Raw genomic sequence first — 21,855 nt, 5'->3', positions numbered from 1 at the left:
CTAAGGTACAGTAGAAGAGTAGAGGTGTAGTGGTAAGGTGAGATGATAACTAAGGTACAGTAGAAGAGTAGAGGTGTAGTGGTAAGGTGAGATGATAACTAAGGTACAGTAGAAGAGTAGATGTGTAGTGGTAAGGGGAGATGAGATCTAAGGTACAGTATAAGAGTAGAGGTGTAGTGGTAAGAAGAGATGATAACTAAGGTACAGTAGAAGAGTAGAGGTGTAGTGGTAAGGTGAGATGATAACTAAGGTACAGTAGAAGAGTAGATGTGTAGTGGTAAGGGGAGATGAGATCTAAGGTACAGTATAAGAGTAGAGGTGTAGTGGTAAGGTGAAATTAGATGATAACTAAGGTACAGTAGACGAGTAGAGGTGTAGCGGTAAGGTGAGATGAGATCTAAGGTACAGTATAAGAGTAGAGGTGTAGTGGTAAGGTGAAATTAGATGATAACTAAGGTACAGTAGACGAGTAGAGGTGTAGCGGTAAGGTGAGATGAGATCTAAGGTACAGTATAAGAGTAGAGGTGTAGTGGTAAGGTGAAATTAGATGATAACTAAGGTACAGTAGAAGAGTAGAGGTGTAGCGGTACGGGGAGATGAGATGATAACTGAGGTACAGTATAAGAGTAGAGGTGTAGTGGTAAGGGGAGATGATAACTAAGGTACAGTAGAAGAGTAGAGGTGTAGTGGTAAGGGGAGATGAGATGATAACTAAGGTACAGTAGAAGAGTAGATGTGTAGTGGTAAGGGGAGATGAGATGATAACTAAGGTACAGTATAAGAGTAGAGGTGTAGTGGTAAGGTGAAATTAGATGATAACTAAGGTACAGTAGAAGAGTAGAGGTGTAGTGGTAAGGTGAGATGAGATCTAAGGTACAGTAGAAGAGTAGAGGTGTAGTGGTAAGGGGAGATGATAACTAAGGTACAGTAGAAGAGTAGAGGTGTAGTGGTAAGGGGAGATGAGATGATAACTAAGGTACAGTAGAAGAGTAGATGTGTAGTGGTAAGGGGAGATGAGATGATAACTAAGGTACAGTAGAAGAGTAGATGTGTAGTGGTAAGGGGAGATAAGATGATAACTAAGGTACAGTAGAAGAGTAGATGTGTAGTGGTAAGGGGAGATGAGATGATAACTAAGGTACAGTATAAGAGTAGAGGTGTAGTGGTAAGGGGAGATGATAACTAAGGCACAGTAGAAGAGTAGATGTGTAGTGGTAAGGGGAGATGAGATGATAACTAAGGTACAGTATAAGAGTAGAGGTGTAGTGGTAAGGGGAGATGATAACTAAGGCACAGTAGAAGAGTAGATGTGTAGTGGTAAGGGGAGATGATAACTAAGATACAGTAGAAGGGTAGAGGTGTAGTGGTAAGAAGAGATGAGAACTAAGATACAGTAGAAGAGTAGAGGTGTAGTGGTAAGAAGAGATGAGAACTAAGATACAGTAGAAGAGTAGAGGTGTAGTGGTAAGGTGAGATGATAACTAAGGTACAGTAGAAGAGTAGAGGTGTAGTGGTAAGGGGAGATGAGATGAGAGCTAAGGTACAGTAGAAGAGTAGAGGTGTAGTGGTAAGAAGAGATGAGAACTAAGGTACAGTAGAAGAGTAGAGGTGTAGTGGTAAGAAGAGATGAGAACTAAGGTACAGTAGAAGAGTAGAGGTGTAGTGGTAAGGTGAGATGATAACTAAGGTACAGTAGAAGAGTAGAGGTGTAGTGGTAAGATGAAATTAAATGATAACTAAGGTACAGTATAAGAGTAGAGGTGTAGTGGTAAGGTGAGATGAGATGATAACTAAGGTACAGTAGAAGAGTAGAGGTGTAGGCGGCAAGGTGAGATGAGAGATAAGGTACAGTAGGGTAGGAGTTCGCAGCAGGTTGCTATCAGCTGAAGGTAACCCTGACCCTGTGGTGAGGAATGAGACTGGACTGGTTCACAGGAAGCCAGAGTTACTCTCTCTTTTCTCTCCCTGACAAGGAACAAAGAGACCCTTTTTCCCAGAATATTGGTGTGTCGCGTGTGCCAAGACATACTTCCGTTCAATCACCTCTGAGGACTCTAAGAAAGACACAAGAGTGAGGGAAACATTGGCACACACTAAAAGAAAAAGTAATGCACCATGTACATATAATGTTGACAATCCATTCTAGCCAGGTACTTCCAGAGACTGTTTATGGGGTCAGCCTATGGCGGCCTGCTAGGCTAAGTGATAAGCACCACATATGTCTACTGCAGAGTCTTGATGTCCTTGTTGATAAGAGGTCTGGAACACTGTGACATCATGGTGACATTGATCAGTACTCCCGTCCCCTTTGCCATTCGCAGAGCCACAGATGCATTCAGAATACCAGAGGGCATAAATGAACGTTTATTTACATACTTTGCAGCTTTGAAACCCCTATGAGAGTCATCACTGAAATAAAACACAGATTTCTTATTAGGATTAAGCAGAGTGTACTCAGAGACTAATAGACAATGGTCTTTACTGTTTACTGGAATTCATGTGGAAAGAGCTGCTGGACCATGTTACACAGTCCTATAAACATAGGGGTGATGCATAGAGTATCTCACGCTGATCTCTGGTGTCTTTCAACACATCATGACTGAATGCAGATTTAAACAATGCCACAGCTACACGGTTTTGATCCAGAACTGGCTATGCAAATGTCTCAGTGGGTTCAGCAGCACAGGTGGAGAGAGGAGAGGAGATTGTATGGGATGGAGGGGTTGAGAGAGGGGTGGAGATATGGGTAGAGGAGTGGAGAGAGGGGTAGAGGGGTTGAGAGAGGGGTGAAGAGAGGGGTAGAGGGATTGTAAGGGATGGAGAGGTTGAAAGAAGGGTAGAGATAGGGGTGGAGTGGTGGAGGGAGGGGTAGAGGGGTTGAGAGAGGGGTATAGGGGTGGAGACATGGGTGGTGGGTTTAGAGAAGGGTGGAGCGGTAAAGAGAGTGGTGGAGAGGTAAAGAGAGGGGTGGAGAGGTAAAGGGAAAGGTGGAGAGGTAAAGAGAGGGGTGGAGAGGTAAAGAGGGGTGGAGAGGTAAAGAGAAGGGTGGAGAGGTAAAGAGAAGGGTAGAGAGGTAAAGAGAAGGGTGTGGAGGTAAAGAGAAGGGTGGAGAGGTAAAGAGAAGGGTGGAGAGGTAAAGAGAGTGGTGGAGAGGTAAAGAGAGGGGTGGAGAGGTACAGAGAGGGGTGGAGAGGTTGAGAGAGGCATGGAGAGGTTGAGAGAAGGGTGGAGAGGTTGAGAGAGGGGTGGAGTAGTAAAGAGATGGGTGGAGAGGTTGAGAGAAGGGTGGAGAGGTTGAGAGAAGGGTGGAGAGGTTGAGAGAGGGGTGGAGTAGTAAAGAGATGGGTGGAGAGGTTGAGAGAAGGGTGGAGAGGTTGAGAGAAGGGTGGAGAGGTTGAGAGAGGGGTGGAGTGGTAAAGAGATGGGTGGAGAGGTTGAGAGAGGGGTGGAGAGGTTGAGAGAGGCATGGAGAGTTTGAGAGAAGGGTGGAGAGGTTGAGAGAGGGGTGGAGTGGTAAAGAGATGGGTGGAGAGGTTGAGAGAATGGTGGAGAGGTTGAGAGAGGGGTGGAGAGGTTGAGAGCCGTACCTCTGCTGATCCTCTGCTTCTCTCCAGACAGGATACCAGGAGTATCAATCACACTGATGCTCTCCAGAACAGGGTTGGGCAGCTGGGCACACACAAACCTACAGGACATAAGACAAGATTTAAGAAACCCTTTAGATAGACCAACACTGAAGAATTACAGAGCCTACATGATCAAATCTGACACAGAAAAAGAGTCGGACGGACATAAGACAAACACTCCCAGACTGACACAGACACACAGACAGATAGTTGGGTTTTCTTCATGTAAAACAAAGTATTGACCACTTTGGACACAGTTTGTCTTAGGATTCAAAAAGGCAACTGGTAATGTTTGACATTCAACCATGTTCCAACTGTGACATTGGCTTTTTCTTATCTATGGAAACTTGTTCACACGGATGTCGGAAATACAACTGATAATACATCAGAATGTTAGATACATAGTTGAGCTGAACTCTACCCTTTACTCTTGGAGTCTTCACTGCTTAGGGAACATGCATTATACACATGTTTATCTGTTTAAACTGTTTTCTGAGCCAAGGCAAATTTCTGTATACTTACTGTGGTACGACAAAGAGCGGCCGTAAGCCAAGAACCCTAACAAACCTTACTCCACACATTTGTTCTGCTACTTCACATCAGAGCCACCTGCTGAAACCATCACAAACCATGTGTTCATATCATCTCCCTTAGGACACACGCTATTAGACCACAGCCTTGTGCTGACATTGGAAGCCTTACGTTGATCCAAAGTATGAATAGCATATTTAAGAAACACTTCATAGGTAATAAGGCAATAAGCAGCGAGCCCTTACCCAGAGCGAGGTGTGAGGTATGTATGACACGCGCACATCAGATGATAAGGGTTAACAGACCCACTGACGGTCTGCCACTAAAAGGGGAAACACCTGGACGGTGAGCAGAGGGAAATTCAATCAGAGGTGGAATGTAGAGCTTGTGTAGCAGGTCTCTCCTCGTGGCATGATATCATCCTGTGACATGATATCATCCTGTGACATAGTAAACACAGCTACCGTTGAGGCAGGCTAAACTTAACTTTCACTCTCGCTCCTGCACTCAGTCCGCCTCCCTCCCTTTCCTTCTCTCAAGGACTGTGAGTTTCATGCCAACTGAGAAATATTTAATACTTTGGCATCAGTAAGCTAAGCAACTTTCATTGCTTCCCTACATAAATCAAAGCGTGGGGTTATTCTCAAACAAATTGGAATTTCAAATTAAATTGTAATCTGAAACTTATTGGAAACTCAGCAGGAGCACAGAGAAACACTCACATGACTAACTAGTAGAGTTTCAGAGAAATCTTTTGGCCATTTGAGCTCAAAGCAAGTTTGAGAACGTATTCTCCCAGGGGCCTTTAGAATGTGGAACTCAAAAAACTGATGCACAGTATTGCTATTCAATGCTAATAAGTTACTGAACATTCACCATTCTATCTTTGATGAGGCATCTAAAAACAAGCAGTAACAGTGCGCTTTTCATTTGCTGTATACAAACATGAGTCATCCAACTATATAGAGCAGGTATTCCCAAATTGGGATACACGCAACGCAGTCGGGGTAAGCCAAATAAAAATGTGATTCACATTTAAAAACAGTCCATTTTTACTTTCAACGGGGCTATACATTTGGGTAAGTTTTTTTCTCTCGCCTGAGTAGCCTCATTTCACTGCCAAAAATAAACTTAAACCATCTAGTGTTCAGTGAAAAAAACAATACAATGTCAAATACAGGTAGCCTAGTCAAATAATTAACATCCAATTACATGAACCAATACTCTCTCCACTAACGGTCCATATGTAGCCAAACGTAGATGCTGCTCATTTTGGTATCTGTACTGATGGCGCAAAAGCCATAACAGGGAGATGGAGTGGTAACGCTCGTCCAAGCAGTTGCTCCAGACGTCACTTGGGTACACTGCAGCATCCACCGAGAGGCTCTTGCTGCCAAGGGAATGCCTGACAGCTTGAAAGATGTTTTTAACACTACAGTGAAAATGGTTTACTATGTTAAAGCAAGGACCCTGAACTCTCGCTCTTTTCTGCACCATGATATGGGCAGCGACCATGTAATGCTTTTACATCATACAGAAGTGCGCTGGTTATCAAGGGGCAAAGTATGGACAAATTGAGAGATGAGCTTAAAGTTGTCTTAACTGATTTTCACTTGTCTGACCGCTTGCATGATGATGAGTTTCTCACACGACTGGCCTATTTGGGATATGTTTTTTCTCGCCTGAATGATCTGAATCTAGGATTACAGGGACTCTCCGCAACTATATTCAATGTGCGGGGCAAAATTCAGGCTATGATTAAGAATTGGAGCTAATTTGGTCTTTCCATCATTGTATGATTTTTTGTGTGCAAAAGAACTCAAGCTTACGGACAATGTCAAATGTGATATAGCAAAGCAACTGAGTGAGTTGCATGTGCAATTACGCAGGTACATTCCCGAAACGGATGACACAAACTACTGGATTCGTTATCCCTTTCATGCCCTGCCTACAGTCCACTTACCGATATCTGAACAAGAGTCTCATCGAAATTGCAACAAGCAGTTCTGTGAAAATTGAATTTAATCATAAGCCACTGCCAGATTTCTGGATTGCGCTGTGCTCAGAGTATCCTGCCTTGGCATATCACGCTGTTAAGACACCGATGCCCTTTGCAACCACGTACCTATGTGAGAGTGGATTCTCAGCCCTCACTAGCATGAAAACTAAATACAGGCACAGACTGTGTGTGGAAAATGATTTAAGACAGACTCTTTCCAATACAACCCAACATTGCAGAGTTATGTGCATCCTTTCAAGCACACCCTTGTCATTAACCTGTGGTGAGTTAATCACAATTTTAGATTAACAAATAAGATGGTCAAATAAAGAGCAAAATGATTGATTATTATTATATTATTATTTGTGCCCTGGTCCTATAAGAGCTCTTTGTCACTTCCTACGAGCCGGGTTGTGACAAAAACTCCCACTCATTCTTATGTTTAATAAACATATCGTTTAGTGTGTGTGTGGCAGGCTTACAAAGATGGCCACAAACAACATTTGAGAGTTCGCTGACCCTGGTGCTAGAGGGGGTACGCAGCTGGAGGTTGAATGTTTGAAGTTGTACAGGACTATAAAAAGGGAACCACTGAATAGATGAATAAAAAACACTACATGTGGACTGTTATAGTCTCACCTGTTGAGAAATGCGTTTCCGAAGGCGTTGAGCTTCCTGAAGGGTTTCTTGGGGTCGACCACCAGGGCATTGCCAGGGATCAGCCCTTCCGTGTCTCCATGCATCACTGCAATGAAGGAGTCTGTGGTGGGCTCTGGCCCGATCCGCATTCCAGGGAAATCCTGCTCCAACAGGTATCTGGGAAGTAATAGGAGACATGGATCTCTGGTTATGCTTTTCTTTATTGTCCACTATCTTAGTTGACCTGTTACTTTACAACCCCTATACACCTGTCCTTTACATAGCAAACTTGTACTAATGCATCTTTTAAAATAAAATATTAGCAATGTTGAATTATAGGGTCACGGTCCAAGAGTTTATACTTGAATGAGAGTCTGAATTGATATCACAGATGTCAAATCTCTTCTAAATAGAGATTTGTGTGTAATATTGTAAAGATTTAGTATAATTCTATAGAATGTGCAGAATCCTACAAATGCATTGAATCGTAAATACTTGATTTCTCTGGTGATTCATTACTCAAGGCAATAAATTGTCATTTTAAATCACGTTCAACACTTAAAGCACCAACAGATGTGAGGTCAACCAGCTGATACTCTATGTATCCACTCTACACACACCCTGTCATAGGGGTCAACAGAGCTGGCTAGTACAGTTTCTCTGTATACACTGTTTAACTCCATAACACAGTGCCATTGCAATGATAGATATGAGGAGCACTGACACAAGCCATAATATATTGTCTTACTGTCCAGACCCAGATGTTTATCCTTCCCACTAGGGTTGGGCGGTATCTAGATTTCCATACCGTCATACCGTTTCTGTACCATACCGGGGTATACGGTATTACCGGAAGTGCACACAAGGGGCGCTATACCCCCCCAAAAAGTGTATACATTTTTGACCCACAAAATAATTTAGGCAACAAGGATTTTGATCCAAGTGGGGATTAAATGTCTCTACTATCACCAAGAAGCTTGGTCTTGACATCTAGCTACTTCGCTAGATAGTTAGCAAACCAAATGAATAGCTGGAGCCCTGAGCTGCATATCCTTTATTTGACACATCTTAGAATTGTTCCAGTTATTCTTAACTTATAGTTCTAAGGAGTGGCGTAGCATGCACCCCCGCAGCCCCCGTGAGACGTTGGTGCCCCCAACCCCCCGCATTTAAAAAAAAAAGTATTATTATTGTTATTGTTATTTATTGCATTTAAAATCATACCGTCGGTATTCCGAAATACCCCGGCGTGCGGTATAAACGGTATACCGCCCAAGCCTACTTCCCACAGCTCTGCCACTGAGGCTTCGGTGAGATGAAGGGAGGCAGAGGGACTGTGTTATGTCCATCATGATGGCAATGTTAATGAATGACCTTGTGTGTGTGCAAGTGTGTGTGTGCGTGCGTGTGTATGTGTGTGTGCACGCGTGTGTGTTTGGAAACAGACTAGAGAGGAAAGAGCTAAGCCTGTGTGCTTTCATGACACTTAGGACTGAGGAGTCAGCACACACACACACACACACACACACACAGGCCTAGCTCTTTCACTGCCACTTTTCCTACTGCAGCCGCTGCTGCTTGCTGCCTCCACATAGGCACATCCTCTATGAATAATGCACCACAGCACAGGAAACTGAAGACGCTGCCTATGGCCCTACCCTGCAGGACAGTGGCCTCACATAGGGCACAAACCACAGAGAAATGGAGAGTAGCCACACTAGCCCCAGTCCACCTCTCAGTTTCCTCTATCCCCAAGCCATTAGAGAGGCTAGCTCTGGAAACTCTTGACAATGGACTGAACCATGACCGTCAGAGGCAGAATAGGAAACCAACACAAAGCCATCACCTCACTTGGTCAGAGCTGAACCGTAGCTGATTAAATATTCAAACATTTCCAACTTTTTGAAACTGACATATATGGCCGGGTGTCACGGATTTCCTCCTCTTCATCTGAAGAGGAGAGGCGAAACGGATCAGAGGACCAATATGCGGCGTGGTAAGTGTCCATGGTAAATCTTTAATCAAGAAAGTACTGACACTGCATACAAAACAATAAACAAATGACGACCGTGAAGCTACAACATAGACAATCACCCACAAACAAACAGTGCAACCCAGGCTACCTAAGTATGATTCTCAATCAGAGACAACTAATGACACCTGCCTCTGATTGAGAACCATACTAGGCCGAAACATAGAAATGCCCCAAAACATAGAAAAACAAACATAGACTGCCCACCCAACTCACGCCCTGACCATACTAAATAAATACAAAACAAAGGAAATAAAGGTCAGAACGTGACAGTACCCCAAAGGTGCGGACTCCGGCCGCAAAACCTTGACCTATAGGGGAGGGTCTGGGTGGGCGTCTGTCCGCGGTGGCGGCTCTGGCGCAGGACGCGGACCCCACTTCACCATTGTCTTAGTCCGCCTTATTGTCCGCCTCCGTGGCTTTCTCACCATGGCCACCCCTCTCAATGACCCCACTGGACAGAGGGCAGAAGCTCTGGACAGAGGGGCAGAAGCTCTGGACAGAGGGGCAGAACCTCTGGACAGAGGGGCTCTGGCGCATCTGGGCTGACGGGCTCTGGCGCCTCAGACTCCGGCAGCGGCGCCGGACAGGCGGGAGACTCCGGCAGCAGCGCCGGACAGGCGGGAGACTCCGGCAGCAGCGCCGGACAGGCGGGAGGCTCCGGCAGCGGCGCCGGACAGGCGGGAGGCTCCGGACAGGCGGGAGGCTCCGGCAGCGGCGCCGGACAGGCGGGAGGCTCCGGCAGCGGCGCCGGACAGGCGGGAGGCTCCGGCAGCGGCGCCGGACAGGCGGGAGGCTCCGGCAGCAGCGCCGGACAGGCGGGAGACTCCGGCAGCAGCGCCGGACAGGCGGGAGACTCCGGCAGCAGCGCCGGACAGGCGGGAGACTCCGGCAGCAGCGCCGGACAGGCGGGAGACTCCGGCAGCAGCGCCGGACAGGCGGGAGACTCCGGCAGCAGCGCCGGACAGGCGGGAGACTCCGGCAGCAGCGCCGGACAGGCGGGAGACTCCGGCAGCAGCGCCGGACAGGCGGGAGACTCCGGCAGCAGCGCCGGACAGACAGGACCACCTGCAGGGAGGAGACAGAGAGACAGCCTGGTGCGTGGGGCTGCCACAGGAACCACCAGGCTGGGGAGACCCTCAGGAGGCTTGGTGTTAGGAGGCACCTGAAGGACCGGGCTGTGGGGGAGCACTGGAGCTCTGGTGCGCAACCTTGGCACCACTTCCCCAGGCTGGACAACTACTCTAGCCCGGACCCTCCAGAGTGCAGGCACAGGTTGAACCGGGCTGTGGGTAAGCATGGGAGATCTAGTGCTTACTACACGCACCTCTCCCTTAGGCTCCACTCCCACATTCGCCCGACACGAGCGGAGCGCAGGCAGAGGACGCACTGCACCCTCCCAGCGCCCCGGAGACACAGCACGCAGAGCCGGCGCAGGATAACCTACCGGCGACCAGACCCGCTGAGCAGGCACCATACGCCCTGGCTCGATGCCCACACTCGCATGGCACTTTCGGGGGGCTGCCCTATAGCGCACCGGGCTATGGGCACGCACTGGCGACACCGTGCGCTTAACCGCATAACACGGTGCCTGACCAGTAATGCGCTGCTTATAATAAGCACGAGGAGTGAGCTCAGGTCTGCTACCTGGCTTAGTACCACACCTCGTCTGCCCCCAAAAAAAATTTGGGGCTGCCTCTCGTACCTGTCGCACTGCTGTGCTGCCTCCTCATATCGCCGCCGCTCAGCTTTCGCTGCCTCCAGCTCTGATTTCGGACGGCGATGTTTCCCAGCCTGTGCCCAGGGTCCCTCTCCGTTCAGTATCTCCTCCCATGTCCAGGAGTCCTGTGATGCTGGCCGCTGTTGTTGCTGCTGCTGCTGCTGTCGTCGCTGCTGTTTACCACGCCGCTTGGTCCGAGTTGGGTGGGTGATTCTGTCACGGATTTCCTCCTCTTCATCTGAAGAGGAGAGGCGAAACGGATCAGAGGACCAATATGCGGCGTGGTAAGTGTCCATGGTAAATCTTTAATCAAGAAAGTACTGACACTGCATACAAAACAATAAACAAATGACGACCGTGAAGCTACAACATAGACAATCACCCACAAACAAACAGTGCAACCCAGGCTACCTAAGTATGATTCTCAATCAGAGACAACTAATGACACCTGCCTCTGATTGAGAACCATACTAGGCCGAAAACATAGAAATGCCCCAAAACATAGAAAAACAAACATAGACTGCCCACCCAACTCACGCCCTGACCATACTAAATAAATACAAAACAAAGGAAATAAAGGTCAGAACGTGACACCGGGATTCAGCATAAATGATTTGTCAGTGCTTTATGATGCTTCAAAATATGATTTAGCAAAGTAAACTATAGAGTGCACAAGCAACAAAAATAATCAGTATAATTATATTAAAAGCTTCCAGAGATGAGAAAGATTTTTATCCGGGGAACTGTGATCCATATCCAATCCAGTCTTGTCCAGGGATTGGTATACCTGGAATTCAGCGTAAGCCTGGTACAATCGCAACCAGAGAGACATTTCAGGGATTTCTCTCTCTGTCTGTACCAAGGGACCACGACCACGTCTGGTTACAGAATGTTATAATAGCGCCAGAGGAGATGGATGCTGTTTTACGATCCCCTAAACAATTGTGATATTGTGTGTTGTTTCACGTTATTTGTAACTTATGTTGTACATAATGTTTCTGCCACTGTGTCTTATGACTGAAAAGAGCTTCTAGATACCAGGACAGCGATTATCTCACCCCGTACTGGAGGAATACTTTTTCTTTACCGAGGAATGGGAAGAATTTACTTCAGACATCCGACAAGGCCCTCATCCCTGTCATTCGTAGGGGAAAGAGACAGAGATATCAGGGACGAAGGTCTAGGTGCCTTGTAAGGATCCGATGGTGAGTGTGTAATCTCCCTTTACCATCGGTCCTATTAGCAAATGTACAATCAATAGAAAAAAAAATAGACAAACTACGATCACGTGTATATCCTACCAACGGGACATTAAAAACTGTAATATCTTATGTTTCACAGAGTCGTGGCTGAACGACAACATTAATAACATACAGCTGGCGGGTTTTACGCTTTTTCGGCAGGATAAAACAGTGGCGTCTGGTAAGAGGTGGTCTATGTTTATTTGTAAACAACAGCTGGTGCACGAAATCTAAGGAAGTCTCAAGGTTTTGCTCGCCTGAGGTAGAGTATCTCATGATAAGCTGTAGACCACGCTATTTACCAAGAGGATTTTCATCTATATTCTTCGTAGCTGTCTATTTACCACCACAAACCGATGCTGGCACTAAGACCACACTCAATGAGCTGTATATGGCCATAAGCAAACAGGAAAATGCTCATCCAGAGATGGCGCTCCTAGTGGCCGGGGACTTTAATGCTGGGAAACTTAAATCTATTTTACCTCATTTATACCAGCATGTTAAATGTGCAACCAGAGGGACAAAAACTCTAGACTACCTTTACTCCACACACAGAGACATGTACAAATATAACCCTCGCCCTCCATTTGGCAAATCTGACCATAATTCTATCCTCCTGATATCTGCTTACAAACAAAAACTAAAGCAGGAAGCACCATCGACTCGGTCAATAAAACAAGTGGTCAGATGAAGCAGATGCTCAGCTACAGGACTGTTTTACTAGAATAGACTGGAATATGATTCTTCCGATGGCAATGAGGAGTACACCACATCCGTCACTAGCTTCATCAATAAGTGCATTGATGACGTCGTCCCCACAGTGACCGTACGTACACACCTCAACCAGAAGCTATGGATTACAGGAAACATCGCACAGAGCTAAAGGGTAGAGCTGCCGCTTTCAAGGAGCGGGACTCTAACCCAGAAGCTTATAAGAAATCCCACTATGCCCTCCAACAAACGATCAAACAGGCAAAGTGTCAATACAGGACTAAGATTGAATCATACTACAACGCCTCCAATGCTCGTTGGATGTGGCAGGCTTGCAAACTATTACAGACTACAAAGGGAAGCACAGCCGCGAGTTGTGGCAAGTAACACTGAAACATGAGGCAAGTAACACTGAAACATGCATGAGCGCATCAGCTGTTCCAGACGACTGTGTGAGTAAGACCTTTAAACAGGCCAACATTCACAAGGCCGCAGGGCCAGATGGATTACTAGGATGTGTACTCAGAGCATGCGTTGACCAACTGGAAAGTGTCTTCACTGACATTTTCAACCTGTCCCTGACTGAGTCTGTAATACCAATATGTTTCAAGCAGACCACCATAGTCTCCCTGTGCCCAGAACACTAAGGTAACCTTCCTAAATAACTACTGGCCCATAGCACTTATGTCAGTAGCCATGAAGTGCTTTAAAAGGCGGGTCATGGCTCACATCAACACCATTATCCCAGAAACCCTAGACCCATTCCAATTTGCATACTGCCCCAACAGATGCACAGATGATGCAATCTCTATTGCACTCAACACTGCCCTTTCCCACCTGGACAAAAGGAACACCTATGTGAGAATGCTATTCATTGACTACAGCTCAGCGTTCAACACGATAGTGGTAAGGGTAGGTAACAACACATCTGCCATGCTGATACTCAACACAGGCGCCCCTCAGGGGTGCGTGCTCAGTCCCCTCCTGTACTCCCTGTTCACTCATGACTGCATGGCCAGGCACAACTCCAACACCATCATCAAGTTTGCAGATGACACAACAGTGGTAGGCCTGATCACCGACAACGATGAGACAGCCTATAGGGAGGAGATCAGAGACCTGGCCATGTAGTGCCAGGACAACATCCTCTACCTCAACGTGATCAAGACAAAAGGAGATGATTGTGGACTACAGGAAAAGGAGGACCGAGCACGCCCCCATTCTCATCGACGGGGCTATAGTGGAGCAGGTTGAGTGCTTCAAGTTCCTTGGTGTCCACATCACCAACAAACTATCATGGTCCCCCTCAGATGACTGAAAAGATTTGGCATGGGTCCTCAGGTTCTACAGCTACACCATCGAGAGCATCCCGACTGGATGCATCACTGCCTGGTGTGGCAACTGCTCGCCCTCCGACCGCAGGCACTACAGAGGGTAGTGTGTACAGCCAAGTACTTTACTGGGGCCAAGCTTCCTGCCAATCCAGGACCTCCATACCAGGCGGAGTCAGACGAAGGGCCTAAAAATTGTCAAAGACTCTAGCCACCCTAGTCAGACTGTTCTCTCTGCTACCGCACGGCAAGCGGTACCGGAGCGCCAAGTCTAGGCCCAAAAGGCTTCTTAACAGCTTCTACCCCCAAGCCATGAGACTCCTAAACAGCTAATCAAAGGGCTACCCAGACCCCTCTTTTACACTGCTGCTACTCTCTGTTTATTATCTATTCATGGTCACTTTAACTCTACCTACATGTACACATTACCTAAATTACCTCGACTAACCGGTGCCCCCGCCCATTGACTCTGTACCGGTACCCCCTGTATATGCTGCAGAATCGCTATTGTTATTTTACTGCTGTTGTTTAAGTACTAAAAAAAAATGTTTTACTTAATTAACACTTACAGCATTTCACTATAAGGTCTACACCTGTTGTATTCGGTAGGGCATGTGACAAATAACTTTCGATTTGATTTTGATTTGTTTTAGTTTCACTGTGGATTTCAAAGGACTGCCTAATTAAGATCACTCATTTTGCCAGATTGAGACAGAACCCTACCAACAAACCCACAGCCAGCTGTCATTCTCACCCACATATGCAAAAGCATGAGAACAAAGCTCTACTCATCTCCTGCTATACAATTACATAACCGCAATATGATTACTTGATTGCAAATAAGTACTACAACCTAAAGCTAATAGCTCATTTAGGAAGTGCCCCAAAGCTTTTCAGACCTTACAACCTGATTCTACACAGTAAGTGCTTTCCGTGGCCAGGGGCATTCTCTACACGATTCCAGACTGATGTCTCGCACTTGCCTCTCTATAACGCCTGGACTACTCGCTCTGGAAACTATTAGTGACTATAAGTTGCTATAGCAATAACGGAACGGATTGGAGGGTTGGAGACAGCAGGGTTTATCAGTGACACCAGAAGACTGCATCTCACCATTGGTCTTAGGATGGCAGGAGAAATACTAGCATGCTCTGGCATTACTGCACAGCAAAAGGGATGCACTTAGTCTCACTGGTAAAGTTTGATGTGGAAACACGTCACAAAGGCAATGAGACAAGTAGAGAGCAGGAAAAGGTTACTAGGCTACACATCTCAACACACAGAAGAGGTTCAACTACTTTCTGCCTTTTATATGCCCATACAGCATATATATCTGATTTGAGTTAATTATACACTGAACAAAAATATAAACGCAACATGTAAAATGTTGGTTCCATGTTTCATAAGCTGAAACAAAGGATCCCAGAAATGTTCCATACACACAAAAAGCCTATTTCTCTCAACATTTGTGCACAAATTTGTTTACATCCCTGTTAGCGAGCATTTCTCCTTTGCCAAGATAATCCATCCACCTGACAGGTGTGGCATGATCATTACACGTGTGAACTTTGTGCTGGGGACACACAACAAAATGCAACATATTTTTGTTTTGAGGGAGTGTGCACTTAGCATGCTGACTGTAGGAATGTCCACCAGAGCTGTTGCCAAATAATGTAATGTTCATTTCTCTAAGCCACCTCCAACATCATTTTAGAGAATTTGGCAGTACGTCCAACTGGCCTCACAACCGGTGACCACGTATAAACACATCAGCCCAGAACCTCCACATCTGGCTTCTTCACCTGCGGGATCATCTGTGACCAGCCACCCAGACAGATGATTCCTGCACAAGCTGCCAGAAACCATCTCAGGGAAGCTCATCTGCGTGCTCGTCGTCCTCACCAGGGTCTTAACCTGACTACAGTTTGGGATCGTAACTGACTTTAGTGGGCAAATGCTGAGCTTTGATGGCCACTGACACGCTGGAGAAGTGTGCACGGTTTCAACTGTACCAGGCAGATGGCAGACAGTGTGTACGGCGTCGAATGGACAAGTGGTTTGCTGATGCCAACATGGTGAACACAGTGCCAGTGGGGTTATGGTATGGGCAACCATAAGCAACAGACAACGAACACAATTGCATTTTATCATTGGCAATTTGAATGCACAGAGATACAGTGACAAGATCCTGAGCCCTGTTGTCGTGCCATTCATCCGCCGCCATCACCTCATGTTCCAGCATGATAATGCGCGGCCCCATGTCGTAAGGATCTGTACACAATTTCTGGAAGCTGAAAATGTCCCAGTTCTTCCATGGCCTGCATACTTACCAGACATGTCACCCTTGATTATGTTTGGGATGCTCTGGATCGATATGTACGACAGCATGTTCCAGTTCCCGCCAATATCCAGCAACTTCGCACAGCCATTGAAGAGGAGTGGGACAACATTACACAGGCCACAGTCAACAGCCTGATCAACTCTATACAAAGGAGATGTGTCATGCTGCATGAGGCAAATGGTGGTCACACCAGATACTGACTGATTTTCTGACCCATGCTCTGGGTATCTGTGACCAACAGATGCATATGGAAATCCATAGATTTGGGCCTAATGAATTTATTTCAATTGACTGATTTCCTTACATGGACTGTAACAGTAACGTTTTTGAAATTGTTGCATGTTAGGAAAGAAAAATGTTCAGTGGTTAAAGTCTAGACATGCATAGAGTTCCCATGTTGTTACTTTGGGGGTAAAATGTTTTATTTAATTCATAGTTCAGTTAAGGTGTTTGTCCTATATTTGGCATGTTTGGCTGGCAGTCATGGTGACTGTTATTAGATCAAATGAGTGACATTCACTGCATGGAAGCTTGATTTAATTCTAGCCTCCCATCTTCAAAACAAAGTGTGCTTTGTCATAGGCTCAGAGAGACCATAACACTTGCTTTTAGGTCCAATGTTTTTGCATCTGCCCTTGTATTCCTTTGATGAGCACTAAGTGGGATGGTTGGAATACCATTAAGCAGTCCATAGGGAAATGTTGGAATTTAGCATGGAAACATGATCTGTTTGATGGTCATGGACAAGTTTGCAGACAAATCATTGGAGTAGCTGACATTCCTGTGTTTGGGCTGTGACTACAAGGGAAAATTGATGCAGCTAATTAGTGTAAAATAAGAGAAGATATACACTATATATACCACAATTATGTGGACACCACTTAAAATTAGTGGATTCGGCTATTTCAGCCACACCCGTTGCTGACAGGTGTATAAAATTGAGCACACAGTCATGCAATCTCCATAGCCAAACATTGGCAGTAGAATGTCATAGGATGCCACCTTTCCATCAAGTCAGTTTGCAAAATGGATGTCCTGCTAGAGCTGCCTCAGTCAACTGTAAGTGCTGTATTGTGAAGTGGAAACGTCTAAGAGCATCAGCGGCTCAGCCGTGAAGTGGTAGGCCACACGAGCTCACAGGATGGGACCACGAGTGCTGAAGTGGGTAGCGGGTGAAAATCATATGTCCTAAGTCGCAGCACTCACTACCGAGTTCCAAATTGTCTCTGGAAGCAGTTAGCGCAAGAACTATTCACCGGGAGCAACATGAAATGGGTTTCCATGGCTGAGCAGCTGCATACAGGCCTAAGATCACCATGCACAATGCCAAGTGTCGGCTGGAGTGGTGTAAAGCTCACTGCCATTGGACTCTGGAACAGTGGAAACGCGTTCTCTGGGGGTGATGAATCACGCTTCACCATCTGGCAGTCCGACGGATTAATCTGGGTTTGGCAGATTCCAGGAGAAACGCTACCTGCCCCAATGCATAGTGCCAACAGCATACAATGACATTCTAGAAGAGTCTGTGCTTCCAACATTGTGACAACAGTTTGGGGATGACCCGTTCCTGTTTCAGCATGACAATGCCCCCGTGCACAAAGGGAGGTCCATACAGAAATCGTTTTTCGAGATCGGTGTGAAATAACTTGACCGGCCTACATAGAGCCCTGACCTCAACCCCATAGAACACCTTTAGGATGAATTGGAAAACCGACTGCGAGCCAGGCCTAATCGCCCAACATTAGTGTCTGACCTCACTAATGCTCTTGTGGCTGAATGGAAGCAAGTCCCTGCAGCAATATTCCATCATCTAGTGGAAATCCTTCCCAGAAGAGAGGAGGCTGTTATAGAAGCTAATGGGGGACCAACTCCAAACTGTATGCTTTGACAGCTTGACAGAAATGGTAGCAGAAGGTGAATGTTGAACTTTGTTGCACACATATCCAGATGATGCTGCGTACTGTTTTGCGCAACGACGCCGTCGGTGTGTTTCGAAGCGTTAGTCCATATGAGATGGAAAAATGTCCTCTGATCATTTCCCCAACCCCTCCCATATACAAACACACATTAGGTTGGAGAGGCTGGAGAAGAGTAACATGTAATCATAAAATGAGAATTATGGGATGATATCTATAACCATATAATAACAAGTGGTGGAAAAAGCACACAATTGTCATACTTCAGTTAAAGTACCTTAATAGAAAATGACTCAAGTAAAAGTGAAAGTCACCCAGTAAAATACTACTTGAGTAAATGTCTAAAAGTATTTGGTTTAAAATATACTTAAGTACCAAAAGTAAATGTAATTTCAAAAATATACTTAAGTATCAAAAGTCAAAGTAAACATAAATCATTTCAAATTCGTTACATTAAGCAACCCAGACGGCACAATTTTCTAGTTTTTTCTTTATTTACGGATAGCAAGGGGCACACTCCAACACTCAGACATAATTTACAAGCAAAGCATTTGTGTTTAGTAAGTCCGCCAGATCAGAGGCAATAGGGATGACTAGGGATGTTCTCTTGAACATTGGATCATTTTCATGTCCTGCTAAGCATTTAAAATGTAACGAGTACTTTTGGGTGTCAGGGAAAATGTAAGGAGGAAAAAGTACATTATTTTCTTCAGGAATGTAGTGAAGTAAAAGTTGTCAAAAATATAAAATACTAAAGAAAAGTACAGATACTAAAAAAAAATGAATACTTAAATAGTACTTTTTTCTTAAGTACTTTACACCAATGATAATAACATATGATAACACTAGATTCCCATAATCTACTTGTATATTTTTGTAAAATCATCTATACAGTACCAGGTGAATGCCATATAACCAGGAAAACCTTTTTGTCTGTTGGAATGTGTTATCCCTCTTTTCAAGTCAGAGTACTGTGTCAATATTTGACCTGTGTCTGCCCAAGGTTGAACTGCAACACAGACAACCATCCAGTCAACCCAAAAACTAACACATTTATCTCCCTTAGATCATTTTTGTTGTTCAATAAAAGCTCATGTTTGCATCAAACTGTGAATATGCAGTGTGTCTGCAATGCATTTCATGTCCCCTCTGTTTGCATATCAGACCATAACTCACTAGTGTTTTGGCCCCCTGACTGGCAAGCAAAGCACCTACCAGTGACATTTCAAACACAGACCTACCGTATGAAGCTGGTCTTTCCAGTGGAATACTGCCCCACAAGGAGAACCATGGGTTTGTTGTCAAAGTCGGCATCCTCTAAGGCGGGCGAGTGGAACTCGTGGAATTTGTAGTGTTCCTCCAATGGCAACAATTTGGTTTTGTAGAGCTTCTTGAGGCCATCGCTGACTGTCTGAAAGACCTCAGGATCCTTCTTCCTCCTGTCATCGGTACCCAACCAGCTGAACATGATGCAATTCGATAATGGACAACCTTATACTCTATAGAGATCTCTATTTTTCTATTTCTATTCTAGTCTCCTATTCAAATAATTCGGAGGATCTCTTTGTCATTGATTTAGTAGATGGTTTGTTTTTCCTTTCAATCAAACTATATGCAGACACATCCTTCAATGGAAGCGTTCGTTCCTCAAGTCCTTACAAGACAAACACGAGACACAGATGCATTCAGACGACTATAAGCCAGCTAATTAACTAGACACATACTAGCGATGCTAAATCATTTCTACATGCATATTTTCATATCACAGCTATAATGCACGATTTTCATTCAGGCTGTAGAGGAATTCCAAAAATGATGCACGTATCAAGCTTAGCTGTCAAATTGTGATCTCGTCTTACATTTGAATACTGAAGCGGTTGAAGCTTCAAAATACTGTCCTAAATAATAGACCTTTCTCGAGTCAAATGAAGAAACAACAAAATAGCTATAATAAAGCACTATTCCTACTGCTGCGTAGAATGTTGTGCGGTCACTGGCTTCCCCGGCTTCGTTACTGCAGCAGATTTAAATGCCTGTCTGACAACGAAACCTGATCCGAAAGGAAATGCCCAACTACTGGCAAAGCCCCTCCCAGTATTACAACGACTGAAGGCAGTGATGGCAGCGCCATATTGGCGGATGAGGGACAAGTTGAATCTATCCATCTCATTGTTGGTGCTCCTCTAGCGGTAATACAGAGTAACCAGCAAGGCGTAATTACAACATCCAAATCATCGAAATCGCTACATTGTATCAGTCATCAGCTGCATCGTACATTACCAAGAAAAATAGAAAAGTACTATGTCAACATTTTCATATGCCTACGTGTAACAGTATAACTTTAGACCGTTCCCTCGCCCATAGCCGGGCGCAAACCATGGACCCTCTGCACACATCAATAACAGTCACCCACTAAGCATCGTTACCCATCGCTCCACAAAAGCCGCGGTCCTAGCAGAGCAAGGGGAACCACTACTTCAAGGTCTCAGAGCAAGTGACGTCACCGATTGGCACACTATTTAGCGCGCACCACCGCTAACTAAGCTAGCGTTTCACATCCGTTACATACGCATACATTATATTGATTATGTCATTTGATGTATTTATATATTTTTTATAAAAAACTTAAAACAATATTTTAATCAAATGTTCACAAAAGTGCTTACAAAAGGTGTACTGATGATGCAGTCTCCAAAGGATGGAGGGTATGACGAATTTTACAAATTGAAGAGAGGATACAACAATTTGTCTCAAGTGTATGGTAGGTCTACAGTGTAGAATGTAGCCTACAGTGATGTCAAAAGTCGTAGCTTTGTCCAAATTTGGAGAGAGGGGTAGAAGGCCAGTGCCATAGTAGGACATACACTGAGTGTACAAAACATTAGGAACACCTGCTCTTTCCATGACATAGACTGACGGGTGAAAGCTATGATCCATTGTTGATGTCACTTGTTAAATCCAATTCAATCTGTGTAGATGAAGGGAAGGAGACAGGTTATAGAAGGAATGTTGAGCCCTGAGACAATTGAGACATGGATTGTGTATGTGTTCCATTCAAATCAAAACAAATCACATTTTATTGGTCACATACATATGGTTAGCAGATGTTAATGCGAGTGTAGCGAAAGGCTTGTGCTTCTAGTTCCGACAGTGCAGTAATATCTAACAAGAATTCAAACAAATTCACAACAACTACCTTATACACACAAATGTAAAGGGATGAATAAAAATATGTACATATAAATATATGGATGAGCGATGACCGTGCAGCATAGGCAAGATGCAGTAGATGGTATAGAATACAATATATACATATGAGAAGAGTAATGTAGGATATGTAGACATTGTTAAAGTGGCGTTATTTAAAGTGACTAGTGATACCTCCATTTATAAAATGTATTAAAGTGGCAAGAGATTTGAGTCTGTATGTTGGCAGCAGCCACTATGTTAGTGATGGCTGTTTAACAGTCTGATGGCCTTGAGATAGAAGCTGTTTTTCAGTCTCTCAGTCGCAGCTTTGATGCAACTGTACTGACCTGGCCTTCTGGATGATTTTGGGGTGAACAGGCAGTGGTTGTTGTCCTTGATCATCTTTTTGACCTTCCTTTGACATTGGGTGCTATAGGTGTCCTGGAGGGCAGGTAGTTTGTCCTTGATCATCTTTTTGACCTTCCTTTGACATTGGGTGCTATAGGTGTCCTGGAGGGCAGGTAGTTTGCCCTTGCGGTTGTGGGTCGGAGCAGTTGCCGTACCAGGCGGTGATACAGC

At 45.1% G+C, this 21,855-nt stretch overlaps 1 protein-coding gene across 2 annotated transcripts in view; it reads right to left on the bottom strand.

The window, feature by feature from the left end:
• Positions 1–20,127, bottom strand: part of LOC112250335 (EH domain-containing protein 3) — a 43,095-nt gene extending 22,968 nt beyond the window's left edge. Inside the window, exons 1-4 of one of the 2 annotated variants that reach the window (XM_024420398.2) lie at positions 19,947–20,127; positions 19,329–19,526; positions 6,796–6,972; positions 3,588–3,685 (exon numbers count right to left, since the gene is read on the bottom strand). In XM_024420398.2, the coding sequence (XP_024276166.1) occupies positions 3,588–3,685; positions 6,796–6,972; positions 19,329–19,526; positions 19,947–19,948 (475 nt within the window). In that variant the 5' untranslated portion in view covers positions 19,949–20,127. Of the gene's footprint in view, positions 1–3,587; positions 3,686–6,795; positions 6,973–19,328 lie in introns of both variants that reach the window. The other variant, XM_024420397.2, reaches the window with a different exon arrangement.
• Between the last annotated feature and the right edge of the window lie 1,728 nt (positions 20,128–21,855).

This window comes from Oncorhynchus tshawytscha, linkage group LG05 (genome assembly GCF_018296145.1).
Source record: "Oncorhynchus tshawytscha isolate Ot180627B linkage group LG05, Otsh_v2.0, whole genome shotgun sequence".
Classification (NCBI taxonomy): Eukaryota; Metazoa; Chordata; class Actinopteri; order Salmoniformes; family Salmonidae; genus Oncorhynchus; species Oncorhynchus tshawytscha.
Note: the sequence above shows the minus strand (reverse complement) of the source record. Positions and strands in the feature narration are given on the sequence as shown.